The sequence below is a fragment of the Notolepis coatsorum genome, assembly GCF_963971535.1.
Source record: "Notolepis coatsorum genome assembly, chromosome: 12".
Classification (NCBI taxonomy): Eukaryota; Metazoa; Chordata; class Actinopteri; order Aulopiformes; family Paralepididae; genus Notolepis; species Notolepis coatsorum.
Window position 1 is genome coordinate 50,743,680 of NC_140176.1, and position 19,822 is coordinate 50,763,501.

General features: G+C 42.2%; 1 protein-coding gene across 9 annotated transcripts in view; it reads right to left on the minus strand.

Moving 5' to 3' along the window:
- Window positions 1-279: 279 nt before the first annotated feature.
- Window positions 280-19,822, minus strand: part of LOC311237644 (uncharacterized protein) — a 59,144-nt gene continuing 39,601 nt past the window's right edge. For all 9 annotated transcript variants that reach the window (XM_084325592.1, XM_084325594.1, XM_084325593.1 and 6 more), the window contains 7 exons: window positions 18,676-19,059; window positions 15,830-16,361; window positions 15,616-15,677; window positions 15,058-15,189; window positions 8,380-8,540; window positions 4,998-5,088; window positions 280-646 (listed from right to left, as the gene is read on the minus strand). In XM_084325592.1, coding sequence (XP_084181718.1) covers window positions 564-646; window positions 4,998-5,088; window positions 8,380-8,540; window positions 15,058-15,189; window positions 15,616-15,677; window positions 15,830-16,361; window positions 18,676-19,059 — 1,445 coding nt within the window. In that variant the 3' untranslated portion in view covers window positions 280-563. The remainder of the gene's footprint in view (window positions 647-4,997; window positions 5,089-8,379; window positions 8,541-15,057; window positions 15,190-15,615; window positions 15,678-15,829; window positions 16,362-18,675; window positions 19,060-19,822) is intronic.

Genomic DNA, 19,822 nt, shown 5'->3' on the forward strand with positions numbered 1-19,822 from the left:
TAACCTTTATCATGTTTTGTAACAGATTACAGAAATTCAAGAAGCCTATTGGAACGTGAGGTTCTGATATGATTTGATTAATATATCTGCATTATTTTGTCCCACTTTATGCTTTGCTCTTGCTGCTTGTTTTACACTGATTTGATGTCTTTCTTACTGATGTAAAGCACTTTGAACTGCAATCCCCTGTATGAAAGGTGCTGACACACCAGCCTCTGCAAATACTGTAGTTACTACATTTCAGTGGCACAACCCCCCCCCCCCCCCCCTAGAGGCGGAATCTATTGCTTACACTTACAGCGAATCATAGATCAAATAATGACAAACGGGGAATAAAAAGTGTAATATTTACAAGTCCTTAGCAAAGGTGTGCTGCAGAGATCAATCTTTGCATTAAGAAAAGTTGCCAATTTACATCAGTGATATTATTCTGCTAATTACATTACACATTGGAGCAATACAATAATACAGTCAGAATCCAGCTAAATCATTTATTCAAAATATATTTTTTAAATACACAATAATAAACAAAAACGCCATGGGGCGACAAATACACATCACCATCATTCTGCACATTCAGCTACCACTCTCGTGAAGTACAGTACTGCAGGCTCACGGTTCATGTTTTGGATGCTGTAGGCGTGTCCTGTGTGAACAGAGCAATACAATGAGGAACAGAACAGCATGGAATAAAGAGCCACATTTGTTTTCACTGCGATATGATATTTTGTACGGATCCATTGCTTATGCATCCAGTGTTTCCCCTACCATTGCCTTGAAGGCGCGGCCCGCCCCTCCTGAAAGCTTAAAATGTATATAAAAAAATAATTTAAAAAAGTATATAATTTAAATTTTTTTTTTTGTATTTTATTTTTTTATTATTTTTTAAACAAACATATAAACAAACATGACAACACACGATAAGATATACAAGCATAAAAATGTGCCGGAAAGTTTGGTTTCCTACATATCTCGATTTATCAAGAAATATCTACAGCAAGAATTCTGGGTCTCAATGAATCCAAAATGACAATGTGGTTAGAAGTGGTGGAGAGAATAAAAGCTAGCTTATAATGGTAGTGTCTGGTTAGGAGCGAGGGATAATGGAGGTACTATCCAAAGAGGGGTCCGGGAGGGGGGGGTTCGAGCTGGAGCATATGTGTGTAGGTTTTTAGATAACAGGTATTAGGGGTATATCCTGTATAAGACATTGGTATAAATGGTAATTTCGTTGGATATACACTGTGTATTAATGCTTGTGTATCTTATCGTGTGTTGTCATGTTTGTTTATATGTGTTTAAAAAATAATAAAAAAATAAAATACAAAAAAAAGATATACAAGCATTAATTAATGCTAGCTTTTATTCTCTCCACCACTTCTAACCACATTGTCATTTTGGATTCATTGAGACCCAAAATTCTTGCTGTAGATATTTCTTGATAAATCACATCGAGATATGTAAGAATCCAGACCTTCCGGCACATTCCCTCCGGTTGAAACCATCGTGATGCTATCAGCTTTTTAGCCACTGTGATACCAGATAAAACCAATCTCTTTAGCTGTGGATGTACTGCACACTCAAAGACATCATTCAGCAGTAATACAGAGGGGTGTACAGGTATATTCAGTTAAGAGATTTGATAATTGTTGAGTCACTTCTTTCCAGAACATCTTAACTGGTGGGCAATCCCAGTACATGTGCATAAATGTCCCCTCGTCCCCATTTGTACATAAGGAGCATTTGGGGTCTTGTTTAAGACCCATTTTGTTCAGTCTTATAGGAGTTAAGTATGTCCTGTGAATATAGTTAAGATTGATTTGTTGATGGTCCGGGTTCCTTGATGCAAGTCGAACATTTGCCCAGGCTTCTTGCCAGTCAAAATCTATTTAGTTTTATAAATTTTTTGCTTTGCTTTGTGCTTTAACACATTGGACGCCAACAACGTGATAACACGTTATTGTCCACCATGCGCAGGGATTAAAGCAAAAAAAAATCTCCTGACTGAACTTTTTTTCTGGCCAAGTCATATTCTTATTTTAACCTCTACTGTATTTTTTTTTTAATAGCGTTAGCGTTTTAAGGGAGCCTACTTGTAGAGCGAGCCTACTGTCATGACTGTGACTATAGAGACCCTACTGTTGTGTGCTGGAGAGCGTGAATGCAAGTCTTGTGGCTAGCTTCTGATTGATGGCGAGCTAGCACCCCTCCCCACTTTGAACCATGAACTAAATGGCTTGTTATCATACAAACAAGGGACTAAACACGTTTCGCAATTATGCCACAACAACAATGGACAGTCTCCTCCCCACCGTTTGTATATATTTATTTACCACCCACTCACTCACCCCCTCCTAATGTACAGTCTCCTCCTCATCATATGTATATATTTACTGTTAGGATCTCTGGGTAACAGTACTGTATATTTGCATATCGTATATGTGACAAATGTAACAGTACTATTACTATATACCTGTAAGGCATGTATGTCCCTATGTCATAAATGTCATGATGTCATGTGTATGTTGTGTATGTCATAAATGTCACTATTAATTGAAAATGGGGGACCCTGATGATGTAAACAAGACAAACGCCTTTCTCTGGTCTACATCCCCTTAACAATTGTGTGTATTGCTACTGGATTTACAAGATCCAGAGTGAATGAATGAATGAAAACTTTATTTAATACACGAGACCCTCTTCTTGGGACCAAGTAAGGTTTTGTCGATAATCCAATGTATAGTTACAACCCCCCCCCCATCCCACCCAACCACCTCCAATGTACAGTTTCTTCGTCAAATGTATATACTCTTTTTAGACTATTTTTGTATCACAAACAAACAATAGGCTACTGTATTTGTAAATCTGGTATGTCATAAATGTATAGATGTAGCAGTATTGTCTATCTGTATGTCATGTGTGTCATATATGTTATGATGAACTGAAAATGGGGGACCCTGATGTAAACAAGACGAAAGTCTTTCTCTGGTCTGCATCCCCTTAACAATTGTGTGTATTGAGCTGTACTGTACCCATTCTGCAATCTGTTAATAACAATCAATCAATATTTAACAGATTGCAGAATGGGTACAATACAGTACAGCTCAATACACACAATTGTTAAGGGGATGCAGACCAGAGAAAGACGTTCGTCTTGTTTACATCAGGGTCCCCCGTTTTCAATTCATAGTGACATACATGACATACAGGTATATAGTAATGTTACATTTGTGACATATATGATATGCAAATATACAGTACTGTTACCCAGAGATCTCCCGGACAAATGGGAGAAAGACGTTTATTGAGCTTAAAAACAATTGATACCGCAAATAACGTTCTGATTAACAAAGTCATTCGTTTTGTGGCATTAACGTTATCTAGATTTATCAACATTCATACATTTATCAGAAAGCGAGCGGCGCAAGCACACACACGAAACACCACCAACAACAACAACAACGACAACAACACACTGCTTGTCGCGTAAATAACGTTCTGATTAACAAAAGGCATTCGTTTTGTGGCATTCACGTTACCTAGATTTATCAATAGCAATAGTAATATATATGTTTCTTTAGACTAGAATAAGTCAAATGAACTTACGGTCTCGTAAAAAGTTGCCGCATGGTGTTGATGAGTCAAGTTTACTCGCGAGTAGAGCTAGACGCTAGAGAGTCTCAAAATGGGCGCTTCCCATTGGTGCTGAGCACAGCGGAGGCGGGTGAAAGGGCTGTAAACTCAGAACAATCTCGCCTTCTGGTTGGTTGCATTTGCCTGAGAATTTGCCGATGGCTCGCAAATGACTGTTTGGTGCGGCCGCGGTAGGGGAAAAAAGGATATTTGACGCCTCTGATTGGCTCAGGTTAAAATCCGTCACGACTCCAAATCAAATGACGGAATCTCCAAATCAAATGGACGGATATCCGTCCCAAGACGGAACGCTTTAATGCCTGCATGCGTTGTGCGCCAACAACATGTTAACACGTTTTTGGGATCAATATTTCATTTTTTCGCCATGGCATTCATAATTCATCCAGCCTCCCTCCGGATCGCAGCTGGACCTTGTTCTGATATTGCAACGCCTCAATACCGCCACCTGGTGGATGTCGGGCGAGTTACACTCCACGCCAAACCGGAAGTGGCAATCAGTGCATCGAGGAAATTCCTCCGCCAGAGATATATTGTAACGTGGATCAATATACACACTCGAGTGCATTTGGATCGCTTTCGAAACGCAATAATCAATATGATTTTGGCGTTTATTGCGCCCCAGCCCCACTCAACCCCATCACCATGTGTGACTCGTGGACACTGGAGTCCTTCCGCTTCCTGGGAACCATCATCTCCCATGACCTCAAGTGGGAGCTGAACATCAGCTCCCTCATCAAGAAAGCACATCAGAGGATGTACTCCCTTCCTGCGGCAGCTGAAGAAATTCAACCTGCCAAAGACGATGATGGTGCACTTTTACTGCCATCATTGAGTCCATCCTCACCTCCTCCATCACAGAATGGCATGATGCAGCCACGGCCAAGGACAAAGGCAGGCTGCAGCGTGTCAGGATCTTTGCTGATAAGGTGATCAGCTGCAATCTGCCATCCCTCCAGGACCTGTACGCTTCCAGAACCCTGAAGCATGCAGGTAAGATTGTGGCCGACCCCTACCACCCCGGTCACAACCTGTTTGAGACACTCTCCTCTGGCAGGCGGCTGCGGTCCATCAGGGCCAAAACCTCACGCCACAAGAACAGTTTCTTCCCCTCTGCAGTGAGCCTCATCGGGACCCTCGCTGACCCCCCCCCCCCTGGCCTATATAGCCCTGGCCTATATTTTATTTCATAATTATATTATTCTATTGTGCTTAACTTGGCTCATATTTTATTTTACTCCACCTCTTTATTGTATTATGTCTGTTAATGTCACACAGATAACATCCAAAGCAAATTCCTTGTATGTGAAAACTACTTGGCAAATAAAGACCTTTCTGATTCTTACCACATGGAGCCAAGAAGCACTGTCCCGGGTTGTAAAAGGACTTGTTGCAGTTGATGATCACACGCACATTGCCCGTCAGAATGTTGAAAACCTTTGAGATGGGGAAAAAACCTCTAGTTAATTAAGGGCTTGTTTACACCAATACGTTTTCATTATAAACCGCAGAAGATTTGCGCCTAGCATCCACACTGCTTCCAGAAACAAACAACGGTGTGTGCAGCACATGGAGAGGAAATATTGTTGAAGAATAATTCATTGACGTCCACTTGTATAAAAAAAAAAAAAAAAAGTATCCTCTTTTTCTCCGCCTGATTTTCTATTTTTCTCCCCATCCCAATTTAGTCGTTATGCCAATTCCCTCCCTCCCCTACCTGGTTGTTGTGCGCATGTTCATCCTACTGGTCGGTACAAGGGAACCCTGAAGTCTACCACACGCTTCCTCCGACACATGTTGTTACGGACGGTGTCCTTATGTATGTATATAGAGGGAGTAATGTATGTTATCTGTTGTGTGTGGGTATATAGGCATGTTTTGGTTGTTCTGTTTTTGTCTCCCTCCTGTGTAACATATCCCATTCTCAGGTGTCTCACAGTTGCAGCACCAGCAGCCAGCTGGTCAATCAGCAACTCACCCCAGTGCAATGGCAGGTGAAGCTGATTCTGCAATCAACATCCACTCTCCCTTCATATACCCATTTTGTGTGCAGTGTTAGTTAGCTCTTTTGGCTCAGTGTGGTGGTGGGTGTCTCTCTGTGTTTGGTGATAATTCTGTGTGTGCCTGCGTGGACCAAACCCTGTGTGGGGTATATATACTGTTGGCCCTGTTTTGCCATTTGCCACTGTATGTGGGGGGTATGTATATTTGAGCTAGTTAATGCTCTATTTGCTCATGTTTGGTGTGTGAGCTAGTTAATGCTCTATTGCTCTCATGTTTGGTGTGTGAGCTAGTTAATGCTCTATTGCTCTCATTGTTTTGTGTGAGCTAGTTAATGCTCTATTGCTCTCATGTTTGTGTGTAAAGATGTACAGGTAGAGATGTCCAGGTAGAGATGTCCAGGTAGAGATGTCCAGGTAGAGGTACATTTGGTAGAGCTGGCGAAAGCTCTGGTTCACTCCATTGTGTTTGTGTTTAGTTTGTTGTGTAGTGGGTGCTATGGACATAATTCACCATTAGATTGTTTTGATGTATTGATGGGGCACTGTCACTTTAATGGGGTTGGGCTTAGAGAAGACGCGCTGGTGGAATGTCATTCATAAAAGGTTTTGGTGACGAGGAGCTGTCAGAGTTTAGCACGGCATAGATCTGACAGCTGTCACTTGTGCTAAGAAGATAATAAATGACACACTACTTGGTGTTGTCGCAAGATAGAAATTGTGCGTCTCTCCTTTCCGACGATTTCTACAGTTGTACATTTCTGTTTACCCATAACCTGTTTGTGTATTTGTTTATTCCTTGTGTCACCCAGCCTATGGTGATTGCTTTGCTTTGTATTAACCTTTTGTTTCGCACACAGGGACATTGAGGGCAGGAAGATACCCTGGGTCTACATTTTGCATCACGTAGGTGACCTACTGTTAAAGACACCAGCTTTAGAGTGAGCACCACCACCTGTACTTTGGGGCGTCCGCGCCTGTAAGGGGGGGTGGGTTTTTATTTCTTTTTGATATTTAATTTGGTGCTCACTGGTAAGTCCTCCGTGCTCTCTGTGTTGCTGATCTTGACTTTGTAAAATAAATATTATTTTGCAAATTGTCTCATGCGTTTTAGTGTCACTGCACCCTCACCTACCCTGTCTGTGGCCTTGTGTTGCGTCTCCCCACAGGGGTACATAACATAAATGGGGGCTCGTTAGTGGGCAACAGACGGTTGGTGTTGGTGTGCAGTGGGCACGTTAGATAGGCTGGTGTTTGGTATGGTTGCGCTGGTTGCTCTTTAGTTATGCCATGTTTTGAGGTTTTTTAACGCCCGGCTATTTTTCAATGTAGTGTGTTGGCTCCAATGCTCCCTGAGGTGTTACGTCTTTGTGCAGTCTCCCGTGCTCAAGCACGTAGTTTGGGTGAGGTAGGGCACCTGTCAGAGGCCGTGATAAAGTTGTCTGACACGCCTGCTTCCCCACCAGTGTCTACTCAGCCTACTGTTGAGACGGGTGACCAAATGACACTTCAGCAGAGTACGCTTGCCTCTGAGGCGACGCAGCTACCCATGACTCGTGGTGAGCTGGTTCTTGCCCAGAATAAAGACGCTGGTCCCCAGTTCTGGCTTGGCCACATGCTTTGGTCCTGCCTTTGCTCCAGAGGAGACTGGAAGCAACAGGTGGTATGTTCTGTTGGACATAGGGTTCGCTCAATGAAAGGCTCTTTGAGGCTGTTAAGGAGGCAGCTGATGGGGGAGGCTCTTCACAACAAACCTCAGGTGTGAGGTGTGTTGTCTGTTGTGTGCAGGCTTAACAAGCGGCTGCATGGGACTGGTAAGTCCTCTTTGCTCTCTGTGTTGCCAAGTTTTGTGTTTGTAAAATAAATATTATTATTTTGCAAATTGTCTCATGCGTTTTAGTGTCACTGCACCCTCACCTACCCTGTCTGTGGCCTTGTGTTGCGTCTCCCTACGGGGGTACGTAACATAAATGGGAAGCGGCTGCATGGGGCTGATAGTGTCTCTATGGGGAGTCTCTCTGCTGCTCACCGTGTTGTGAAACGGCAGTTTGTACGGTGCTGTACAGACTTCAGGAGGTATTTTGTGTTCTTCTTTGTGAAAGAGAAAAGAGCTGCAATCTGATCATTGTGCATTTTTACCATGAACCGTCCCTCTGTTTTTTTTTGTGAGGTGCCTTTTCAGACAGATCCGTCTTAAAACAGGACATTGATGTTGGGAATGCTGTACCCCTAGACATGTAGTGTCAACGGCGCCCCTTGTCATGTCCATGCCAGTGGCTCTCTTTTCACCTGGCAGTGAGGACTCTCATTGGTGAAGCGTAACGCGTGGGAGGTCACGCTGCCTTCACCATTTCCTGTCTTTCGCTGAGCAGGCGCCCAGACCTGACCTGTAGGCGTCGCTGTCCACAACGCCAGATTGCCACCCTCGACTACCCTCCCCCTAAACCAGCCAAACGAGTTAGTATGACGATCGACCCAAGCCGCAGGTAATGCTGACTCTGGGAGTCGAGACCGCAGCCTCTTGCATTGGTGACGAGCGCAATCTCCGCTACGCCATCCGACCGGCAACTTGTAAACATTCTAAAACTGGGCCGAATAGCTTTCTACTGAATGGACAGAGGAAATTGATATCCATCTTCTTGTCCGACTCTAAGCGCATTTCCCATAATGTTGGCGTGTTCCTTTAATACACGGAAGAGAGAGAGAGGACGGGCCACAGTCTACTTACCGATGTGGCGCTGTGGTCCACCCAGAGAGGCTTCTTGGTGTAGGACCCCAGCAGGAGCTTGCCATTACTTAAGGAATCATTCTGCAAGTCCATCATGACACCCAGAACTCTGGTCCGGTAGGTGTACCAGTCAAACCGCTCCACGCTGACATGGGTCCCATCTGCAGAGGGGTCAGAAGACACAGACAAACAAAGATTACTTCACAGTATGGCTGGGAGGTAGTGTTGCACGATACACAGACACTAGAAAAGTGGGGGTGCTGTCTCGCCTTAAAGCAATTAAACAAGGTCTCCATTCAACGTCTTCAATCGGGAAAAATCCACAGCCCACGTTGTTTGTAGAGAAGAATATGCAGCCCAGTGCAGTCGTGTTCCTTATTTCAGTGCACAAGTGCTTGAGCCATAGCAATAATATTACTTCTATTCACTGTCGTTTCCACCTTCAACAGATGTGTGGCAGATGTCAAATAATTCTCAGACACATCCGCTACACTCCTAAGGCCTATGACAAAATGGACCTCTGAAAGCAAAACGTTACCCAACTGTAACTTCCCACTACAAGTCTACTTATGAGAGCCACCTCAGAAAACAGTGGAGATGGTAGTGGACTTCAGGCGGAAGGCAGCCCCCCACCACACCGATCATTCTGGGAGGCACCCTGGTGGCCTCTGTGGAGTCCTGCCGCTTCCTCGGCATGACACTCTCCCGGGACCTGAAATGGGAGCTGAACACCATCGCAACAAAAAGGCCCGGAAGAGGATGTTCTTCCTACGTCAGCTGAGGAAGTTCAGGCTGCCGAGGACTATGATGGTCCAGTTTCACACCGCCATCATCCAGTCCATCATCACCTGGTTCCCTGCAGCCACGGTCAGGGACAAGGCCAAGCTGCAGCGGGTGATGCGATCAGCGGAGAGGGTGATCGGCTGCCCCCTTCCCTCCCTCGAGTCCCTACATTCCACCAGGGCCTTGAGGAGGGTGAGGAAGATCATGACTGACCCCACCCACCCGGGTCACGGCCTCTTCACCATGCTCCCCCACGGCAGGTGGCTACAGCTGCCCAAGACATTAAAATCCCGCCATAGACTCAGCTTCTTCCCCTCAGCAGCTCGCCTGGTAAATGAGTCAGGTGTCCCCCTGCTCCCCCCCCTCCCCCCTCTATGGCGAGCTGCTAGGACTGGACCTCTGGACTTGAACTGTGCTGCACTGTATCCATGTCCACAACCACTTTACTGTCTTATTGTTGTCTCACTGTTGTGTCCTGTTTTGCACTTATTTATTTATTATTTTATTTATATTTGTGAAAAAATCATGCACTGTAATGTCGAATCACGTTCCATTTGTACCTGTACAATATGGTGAATAAAGTAATCTGAATCTGAAGACAGATCATTTTATTGTCACAGCTTTTTTTAATTGTACATACGGTACATTCAGAAAAATGTGAGATGCTTGTTTTTCCCGGCTCCTCAACAGTAGTAGATTTGTAAACAACAATACACAACGATCTATACAATACAAGGTGTTTTTTTTACCAGGTGAAAAATAGGTACAAAAATATAAAATATTATTCTACAGTGTAAGTAGCAGCAGTGTGTGCGTGTAATAAGTGTGCTCAAATTCACAAAAAATTTATAACAGATACATATGTGTTCCTTATGCTCTCAGCCAGCATAATGAAGGCACATTTTCTTTGTTGTTGCATTTAACCAAATGCTCTTGGAATTGGCAATGGTATTGATATGGTATTTTCTCTCCCCGCTGATCCGTAGTGAACCAAAAGCTGTAACCCCAAAACCGTGATGTGAGAAAGCCTGATAGCCCTGTGCGGCAGGCGGGGACGGCATGAGCCAATCCCACGCAGCACAATAATTGAGTGCAGAGACTGAATGCACCTCTTTCATTCTCCCTCTCTGCCCGCGCGTGAATGAGCACTAATAAATGTTTTGTGCTGGAACCACTTTATCCAGAATGGCAACTCCGGTCAGAGAGTGGACACAGACACAGAGAATAGTTCTTTGTATTCATAAACAAATTAAGGCTGGCATCAGTACAGGTGATTTTCCATCCTTATAAAAGTTATAAATAAATGAAAAGTATTGAATGATTGAGAATGGTTTATTCTTCACAAACACACTGATGTGACAGCCTTGTAACATGTCCTGGCAAGACATCACATGCATCTAACACCACACTAGGACCACTGGGCTGTCCAAAGAAGTGCCTGACTGGAAATAATAAAACCCAGCATAACATAATAATAATAATGGGGAATTTACAACACTACCAATCTACCATTGAACCCTCTTTGTCTGCAATTATCTTACCGGAATCACATTCATATCTGCCAACGCATATCTATGTAGTGTCATATTCTCCGGAGGTACCCGTCCTCCATTATATGCAATATGAACCGAGTTGTGAGTTTTGTGAAGCATTCCACCCGAGGTTGACTTGTCGTCAACAAGAAGCCAGTGACTATGAAGTAAAAATGCAGACTGCACTATGGAAGATTGGCCCCTGTTGGCTTGAGAAGTACCTGGTTTAAAGCCCTGTTGGCTTGAGAAGTACCTGGTTTAAAACCCTGTTGGCTTGAGATGTACCTGGTTTAAAACCCTGTTGGCTTGAAGTAGCTGGTTTAAAACACTGTTGGCTTGAAGTACCTGGTTTAAAACCCTGTTGGCTTGAGATGTACCTGGTTGTTAAGCCTTAAGGTCCCCATATAGGGGGACCCTGCTTTTCTTTATCATAAATCGATCAATAGAGACCGTATTAGATCCCCAATTATCATATCATGGGGTATCATTGGAAAGCCACACTCATTGGCTACAACCCTGTGCAAAGATTTTCGAGATCGCCAAATGATTGACGGAGCTAGAGCCCCGGGAGTCGGGGGTGGTAATGTGTACTTTTGCGTACTTTGGGGCACGCCTCACATATTGGCATGTAACTCGAGAACCGCTGAACGGATTTTGTCACCTGAAAGGGCAATCGACAGGCAACAAATAGGGCTTTAATTCTATCTATATATTGTATTAAAAGAAATGCACACCCGAGCCACTAGAGGTCGGCAAAGAATCGTCCACATGTGGGCCCTTGCATGTTAACACTTTCAGAGCCCAAGCTTAACCTTGATTTACCGGTTGAATGCCCACCATCCACTTCAATGTTAGCGTTAATAACGCCTAATCTATGTTTTAAATTATGGCTATGTGTCTAATCTGCCCGTCGCTTATCAATGACTCGTTTTCCAGTCAACATTGTCGAAGCGGATTGTTTTTTTATCTGTTCATTTTCGTTTTATAGCATTTTGAAAAGCCTTCGTTTTCAAGGGAAATAAAAAGATTCCATGATAAAAGACGTTTACTGGAATATTCTAGAATACACAAAAACGAAAAATGTTCTGCCTATTTATGAATAGTTTTCAAATAAACGCTAGATTATCGATAGTATAATTATGTGTACGTATGCACGCTGGGGCCGTGAGCTGAAAATCGATTATCTGAGTTCCTCATCAGCGATCGCGCACACACACACACACACATAGGGCAAACGCTGATATCTCAGCGAATACAACTCTGATTATCCCAAGACTGGTCAAATAGATTCCTTACCTCAGATCAGATGTTCTCCAAAAAGATCATTCCAATTCCTGATCGCCATTCCAAAAATCGATCACTATTGTCTACTATCGATTGGCTACTGTGAATATATATTCCAGGCTGATTCCCGTCCCGCGATGACTTCCATGTTGAGCAGACAGCTTGCCAGCTCAAGGAGCCAGCTGGCTCCGCCTCTACATATCGACTGATCCTAGGTCAGTCTAAGTGACTGACGTGCAGTTACTCAGGGATAAACGATAGGGGGCGCTTTTTTCCATTTTGAGCTGCTGGAGGAGCTGCTGTACCAACGGGAGACTCGGTTGATGAAATATGAAATCAGATCGCTAATAAAAAAAATAAACGCTAATACACGTCGTGGGCATTCAGGCATTGGGCTGATAAAACGTCATATGACGTCATGGGCACTGAAAGTGTTAAGAGGTTAATGTTTAAAAAATATATATATATTGTAGCCAAGAGTAAAGACCATAACCCTATCAAAAACAGTAGTCAAAGTGTATATTTTCATTTTTACCAATGTTTTATACGATTTATTGGAAATACGAATTTATTGGAAAATGCTAATTATCGTAAAAACTGCAAGGAAATGACTAAATCCAGATTCAACCCTGCCATTGGAAAGAGGAGCATTTTCCCTATCCATAGATGTATGATTTGGCCATAATAAGGTCAAGGTCAAGTTCAAGGTCAAATATGAATTTATAATTAAAATCGATTATCATTAATTACTGTATTAATCCTTCTGTTTAATCATCTTCCCTTTATTCATTTGCTTAGATTTTTTGTACACATGATCTCAATAAAGTGGTGAATGAGCTCAGTGAGCATTTTCTCGTACCCCGCAGATTTAACATGATCAAAGGTGCAAAAATCATAAATCATAATTTATATTCTCCTTTTCTTCATTACAATTTACCCAGCCTAGTAACAGACACAATATTTCTGACACTGGAAATACATACCCCCAGGTCCATAGATACCAAGAACATGCTAATTGACCTTGCAGAAGTGGAGCAATCTTCCATTTACTTAGGCATGTACCTTTAGGCAAAATATTCCTACAGCTTAACAGGTTAAAACCCTGTTGGCTTGAGAAGTACCTGGTTTAAAACCCTGTTGGCTTGAGAAGTACCTGGTTTAAAACCCTGTTGGCTGAAGTACCTGGTTTAAAACCCTGTTGGCTTGAGAAGTACCTGGTTTAAAACCCTGTTGGCTTGGGGGTCAAGGACTACAGCCCCCTCAGCATCGACGGGGCACCGGTTGAGAGAGTCAACAGCTTTAAGTACCTCGGAGCCTACATATCCGAGGACTTGACATGGACCACACACATTGACAGTGTTGTGAAGAAGGCACGACAACGCCTCTACTTCCTCAGGCGCCTAAGGAAGTTCCAAGTCAGTCAGAAGATCCTTAAGAACTTCTACTCATGTACAATAGAGCATCCTGACTGGCAACATCACCTCCTGGTTTGGGAATAGCACTGCACAAGACCGAAGCAGACTACAAAGAGTGACACGTTCAGCCGAACGCACAATTGGAGGGGGGCTCCCCACCCTCCAGAACATTTACAACAAGCGTTGCAGGGGCAAGGCTAAGAGAATCATTAAAGACTCCAGTCACCCGAACAACTGCCTCTTTGAACTGCTGCGGTCAGGCAAGCGATACCGGAGTCTCAAGGCGAGCACAGAAAGACTCAGAAGAAGCTTCTATCCCCAGGCCATCAGGCTGCTAAACGAACAATGAACACTACACAACAACCATCAAACGCACATAGCACACACATCCACACGCACACACTCACTTTAAACAAACACTGTAGCACCCACTCCACACACTTTATAGCACACACTCACTTTAAACAAACACACTGTAGCACCCACTCCCCACACTTTATATTTATTGATGAAGGATTGCACTACAACTCGTACACCTTACTGTAAATTGTACCTAAATTGTACCTCATCCCATTTCTGCTTTGCACTATATAGTACTGTACATTAGTACACTGCATAGTATTGTATATTATATGGTAACTCAGTTACGTCTATTCTGCATCGAACATTGTACATATGTCTATACTGAACACTGTGACCTCATTTTCTACTTCTAAATTACATGCTATACTATGTTATTTGATACTATCTTGTCTAGCACAGTCTCTGGAGCGTAACAGTAAGAAGCATTTTGTATGAAAGTATTCTGTACTTCTGTATGACAACTATTATAGAAACTTGAAACTTGAGAAGTACCTGGTTTAAAACCCTGTTGGCTTGAGAAGTACCTGGTTTAAAACCCTGTTGGCTTGAGAAGTACCTGGTTTAAAACCCTGTTGGCTTGAGAAGTAGTACCTGGTTTAAAACATGGCTGAGAAGAGAGAAAACCAAAAAAGTAATTTCTTCAAGCAAGGTAACTTCAGGCTTTTGTTTGCGTTGACATTTTATCCTCTACAAATGAAGACTGGAGCCTTTTACAGATTTCGCTGCCCTGGTTGGGCCTGACCGGAAGAGCTCATATTGGGAATTTCAGTGCAGTTCATACCTCGCCGGTTGGGAGGGTTTGCTCTTGTCCAGCCCACCCCCCTGATTTAACTCGCTGATATGATAAAAGTCCACAGTGAAAGTATAATTTAAGGGTTATTTTCAGCCATATATGATAAATAACTAAAGTACAAGAACGCTTTCGGTCAGTACATGGTCCCACTAAATTTAAGGTGCAAAGAATAGATTAAGATCTATTCTTAATCGATTAATAGATAGATTAAGATAGTACTCAATAGTAAGTATACAGTCAAATATTATACATGTGCTATGACTTCAAACAATATTCAACATATACGCAGGTGTGGGTTGAATAATCTCTACAACCATCAAGTTGCAGCCTACGCTTGGCTTAACCAATACAAGCAAAAACAACTCGGTCTCGTCTGTGATGATACTTGGAAAACCAACCTGGAGGTATCAACACTCTTGTATCGCATACAGAGTTGAGACATGGCAATACCGATTTCCCGAGTACAATATGAAATGATTTGCAGAAAGTTAAGCCCAATATTTCGTACTTGTGACATTGGCGGGCCAGATCGCCTTGAGCCACTTGGCCACTGTGGGCTGATCATCTGCCGGTAGCTCCATGGGTAGCAAAGGATGACTGCACAGCTCCGTCAGGACAGGGCGCATTTTGGATGGGAGACCTGGAAACCAAATCAAAATACATGAATGCTTTAGACGTACAGAGGGGTGGGGTTAGGGAGGAAAACACACTAGTCATGGGGCTCTGTGATATGCCCAAAATATCATACAGTTACAGTAGTACATCTAAACTTAACCACACTGACAAGCTAAAAGAAATGCGTAAGTTCATCTCAGTCAACATTCGTAGTGTAGAGTTACATTATTTATTACAACCAGCAATGTTTTACTCATATTTACAATTTAAAAAAAATTGTTTCACCTGGGTGTCCATTAGTTGAGTACAAGAATGGACCTGACCTCAGCCTTTCCCCACTGAATGCCATGCCCCTCTGTCTCTATTATACTGTATGCAAATGTAGTCAAGCAAATGTCTGATATTTGTGAGTCCGTAATTAAATTGATGTGTAAAAGGGTTTAAGACCTACTAGAGTCCTCATACTCCTCCAGTTCAAGCATGGAGACTGGCCCACTTCTGAAACCTTTTAACCTGGTAAAATAAAAGTAAAAGCAAAAATAAAAAACACAATTAATTTTCACGAAACAAAACATTACAAGAAAACTAAATTCATTCATTTTGAATGGGGAGGAAAACAAAGCTTTAAAAAATAAATGGTGACCGCTTTTAGGAAGGTCGCTTACGTGTTATCCGAAAGCTGTCTGCTCTCCTGGAGGTCATCGAGCCTAGAGGAGGAGGGCAAGATCATTGTGTTCCTGCATTCTCCGGCAGGCTCCATGAAAAAGAAGGGGCTTTCGGTCTCAGAGGCAGGCTCTGAAGAGGGGTCCGCGGTGAGTAAGTCACTCGCCCTGATAACCGGGGTACAATCCTCCTGCTCCTGGACAGGAAACAAATTTGTTTTCCGAGATCTGTTGACCACAACAGGAGTCTCTGTGAAAATCTCTTTAAAAGTGGCCAAGGATGTCCTGACGGACTTGGGAGCCGAGCGGGGCTGAGGTTTGGGCTGAGGGTTAGGAATTTTGAAGCCAGTTTGGGAGACTCCGAGCGAAAGAGATTTGTGCCGTTTGGTCTTGGGATTGGCTTGTGTGGAGGAGGTCCCACCTGGTTCACTTCTCCTCATCCTCTTCTGTGGTATTGGGCTCTTGCTGTGGTCTGGGGGCCTTTTGGGAGACGTAGGGGCAGCCGAACCGGGTACTATGTCAAAGGTCCTCTCCCCTGTAAAATATCACAAGGAGCGTCTTAGTTCATACATTTCTTCATCAAACTCCCTTCTTTATAAACATGTAGAGTGCACTACCAAATATTAAGAGATGGGAATTTTGACTAGTTAACACTGCGGATTAATCTAAAATTATGTAATCAACTAACGACTAGTCTAAAAGCACAAAACCGTTCAGTTCCACGGTGCACCTACACTCAATTTCTTCTGTTAAGTTGCAATTGTTTGCCACTAGATGGCAAAACGACACAAAGGCCCTCTAATATGCCTATGCTAGTCCCCTTCCATCCACGAGGGACCAGGACTTATGAGGGACAGCCTATATAAATCAGCGCCGTGGAGGAAAACAAGCGTAGTGACAAAGTACTATCAACAAATGCAACGCCTTCACAACTCGGACCACTGAGTCATCACAGTCTGCAGCCGTTGCTGTATTTTATTATTATTATAATAATTGTAGTTTTAGGTTTTTAATTCTAATTGGTTAAATGTTTATTACTCTTCTTGTTGTTGCACTTTTTATATATTGTGCGATATATTTTCTCTACATGATTTTCTCTACATAAATGAAAGCTTGCAAGTAAATCTCTTCCATCGAGATTTAATTTAAATATATTTACATTGTCATTTAGCTGACACTTTTATCAAAAGCAGGAGGGGTACATCTCTGGCAGCTAAGGGTCAGTGACATTGTTCATCAAATAGTGTCGAACTTGAGTGCATAGTAGTATAGATATATTAGCATGATAGGTGGTAGTAGTAGCATGATAGGTAGTAGTAATTTAATCTTTTCTCCTCCAGTTTCTTTTTAAGTTAACTAGGCCTATATACACATACAGTAGGGCTAAATACCGATATTAGCCTTCTACCGATATAGCTATCGTTAATATCATCTATTTGTGGGAGACAAAGAAAATTTTTATTGTGTGTTTAACGTTTAAACAATAAAAGGAACCTGAAGGTTCAAGTTCAGTGTTCACCAACTTTTCTAAATGAAAGAAATGTGGGATATTTACAAAGAAATTTCTATTTTCATAGTCTTGGGGAAAAAAGCTATATGGGCAAATGTATATTGGATATCAAAAATGTTTGCTCCCAAATATAGAAAATCATACGGTTCATTAACAGTAAATTAAGCAGTTATAGTTTGTTGTGAGAGGAACGTAATAATACTAGCAACCATTGGGCGTGGGCCAGTAACAAATATGTGAACCCTACCATACCATGCCAAAACACATAAACATTATGGAAAGTTATACCAAAATCAAACCACATTAAATCTTTAGAATTAGGGACCAAACTAAACAAAAAATAAGTGTTTATTATTCACCATATTTCACACCACCTACTTTTACCATTGTAGTTCTACCGTAAATAAAGCAAGAGTCCCATATAGACGCCGGTCCATTGTACTGGCCCAGGTGTGGCTAGGGTTGGGTACCGAACGGTGTAATTTTAAGGGTACCGACCAAATTACAATCTGTACCAAATTTCTGTACCCTTATATGTTTAGTATAAGAGTGTAATAATATTACACTCTTATACTAAACATATAAGGGTACAGAAATTTGTAATATATTTTTATATTTGTGGAAAAGGCTCCCTCTTGTCTAATATATTATACTAGACAAGAGGGAGCCTTTTCCACAAATATAAAAATATATTACCGTCACATCTCATGGGTCTTTGGAAAGACCAGACGAGGTCAGAGGAGTTTGATCAAATTTACTGAGGATGGCCAGATAATGTTGATATTTAAACATTTAAAAACATAATAAATGAACATGTGATTTATTTTGTGTGGTGTGTTACAACAATAAATAACAAAATTATTAGGGATGCTCGATATTGGATTTTTTACCGATATTCCGATATTGTCCAACTCTTAATTTCTGATACCGATATCAACCGATACCGATATATGCAGGGTTCCCCCCCTATAATTTCAGGTAACTAATAATTTCACTGGATATATATATAACAAATATTGTTATTTTTATTTTATATTTTTTAACCGATGCCGATATTTTCCGATATCACATTTTACTGCCGATATCGGCCGATAATATCGGTCGGCCGATAATATCGGACATCCCTAAAAATTATCTAAATAAATAACAATGTTGAAATTTTGGACTTCTTTTTTTACAACTGAAATCAAGTTGTTATTACAGAGAGTTAAGTACAGAAAAAAGGTACCGTTGGGCACAGATACCGAATTCCAGGAACTGGTATCGGTTCAACTGTGAATGGTTCCCAATCGTAGGCGTGACTACACGTTTTGACAAATAAAAGGCTGGTCTCAATTACCATGAGTTAGTCTTTTCTTGGTTCTCTTATTGGCCCTTTTCCCAGTCTCTGCTTTCTGCTCTGCGGTCTGACTGGATGAAGGCCTCCAATACCCCTCCTCTACGTCCCCGGCCTGCCCAGTCTTTACAGGGGAATGTACGGTTGCTTTGGAATTCCTATTCTTATGCCTTTCTTCACCGTCTGCTTCCTCCTCTATGCTCTCCGGCGGGGAGCACATCCACCAAAGGCCAGGTTTGTTCCTCCTCCTTTTCCCCTCCTCGGTCTGGACCTCCTGGGACGGGTCCCTGTCGCTGCCACTGGAGGGTTTGCTCTGCTTGGTCTGGACACTCGCAGGAGCTTTTGTTGTTGCTTTTCTCTGCTGCTTTGGCTTTGTGGTTTCTGGAGCTGAGAAACAATGGACAAAGGAAGACTAGCCTTATCAGGATCAGGAATTGGAATAATCCATTTGGATACCATCTGATCTCAGGTAAGGAATCTATTTTACCAGTCTTAGGATAATCAGACCTGTTTTCACGGAGATATAAGCTTTTCCCCTATATGTGATATGGCTGTTTGACTGTAAGAGCAATCAGGAACTAAGATACCGGTAATCGATTTTCAGCGTGCATACGTACACATATACTATCGATAATCTAGCGTTTATTTGAAAACTATTCATAAATAGGCCGAAAAATTACAACGTTCTAGAATATTACAGTACAGGGCGATTATCATGGAATCTTTTTTCCCCACTTGAAAACGAGGGCTTTTCAAAATGCTATAAAACGGAAATGAACCGATAAAAAAACAATCCGCTTCGACAATGTTGACTGGAAATGAGTCATTGATAAGCAACGGGCAGATTAGACACATAGCCATAATTTAAAACATAGATTAGGAGATATTAATGCTAACATTGAAGTGGATGGTGGGCATTCAAGCACTAAATGTGCGCCCCCTGCTGGGCACTGAAAGTGAGATGCCTAATGTAAGGCGCTATATAAAATAAATGTATTATTATTATTATTATTATCTTGTAGACCAGGCCCATTGCAAATTATATATTTCTTTTGTACATTTTAAAGTTAAATGCATCAATCTGGTGCACTTTGAGAGCAAAATAAAGAGGCTAGATCTATGATGAACTTTGTGCTCAAAACACAAAATT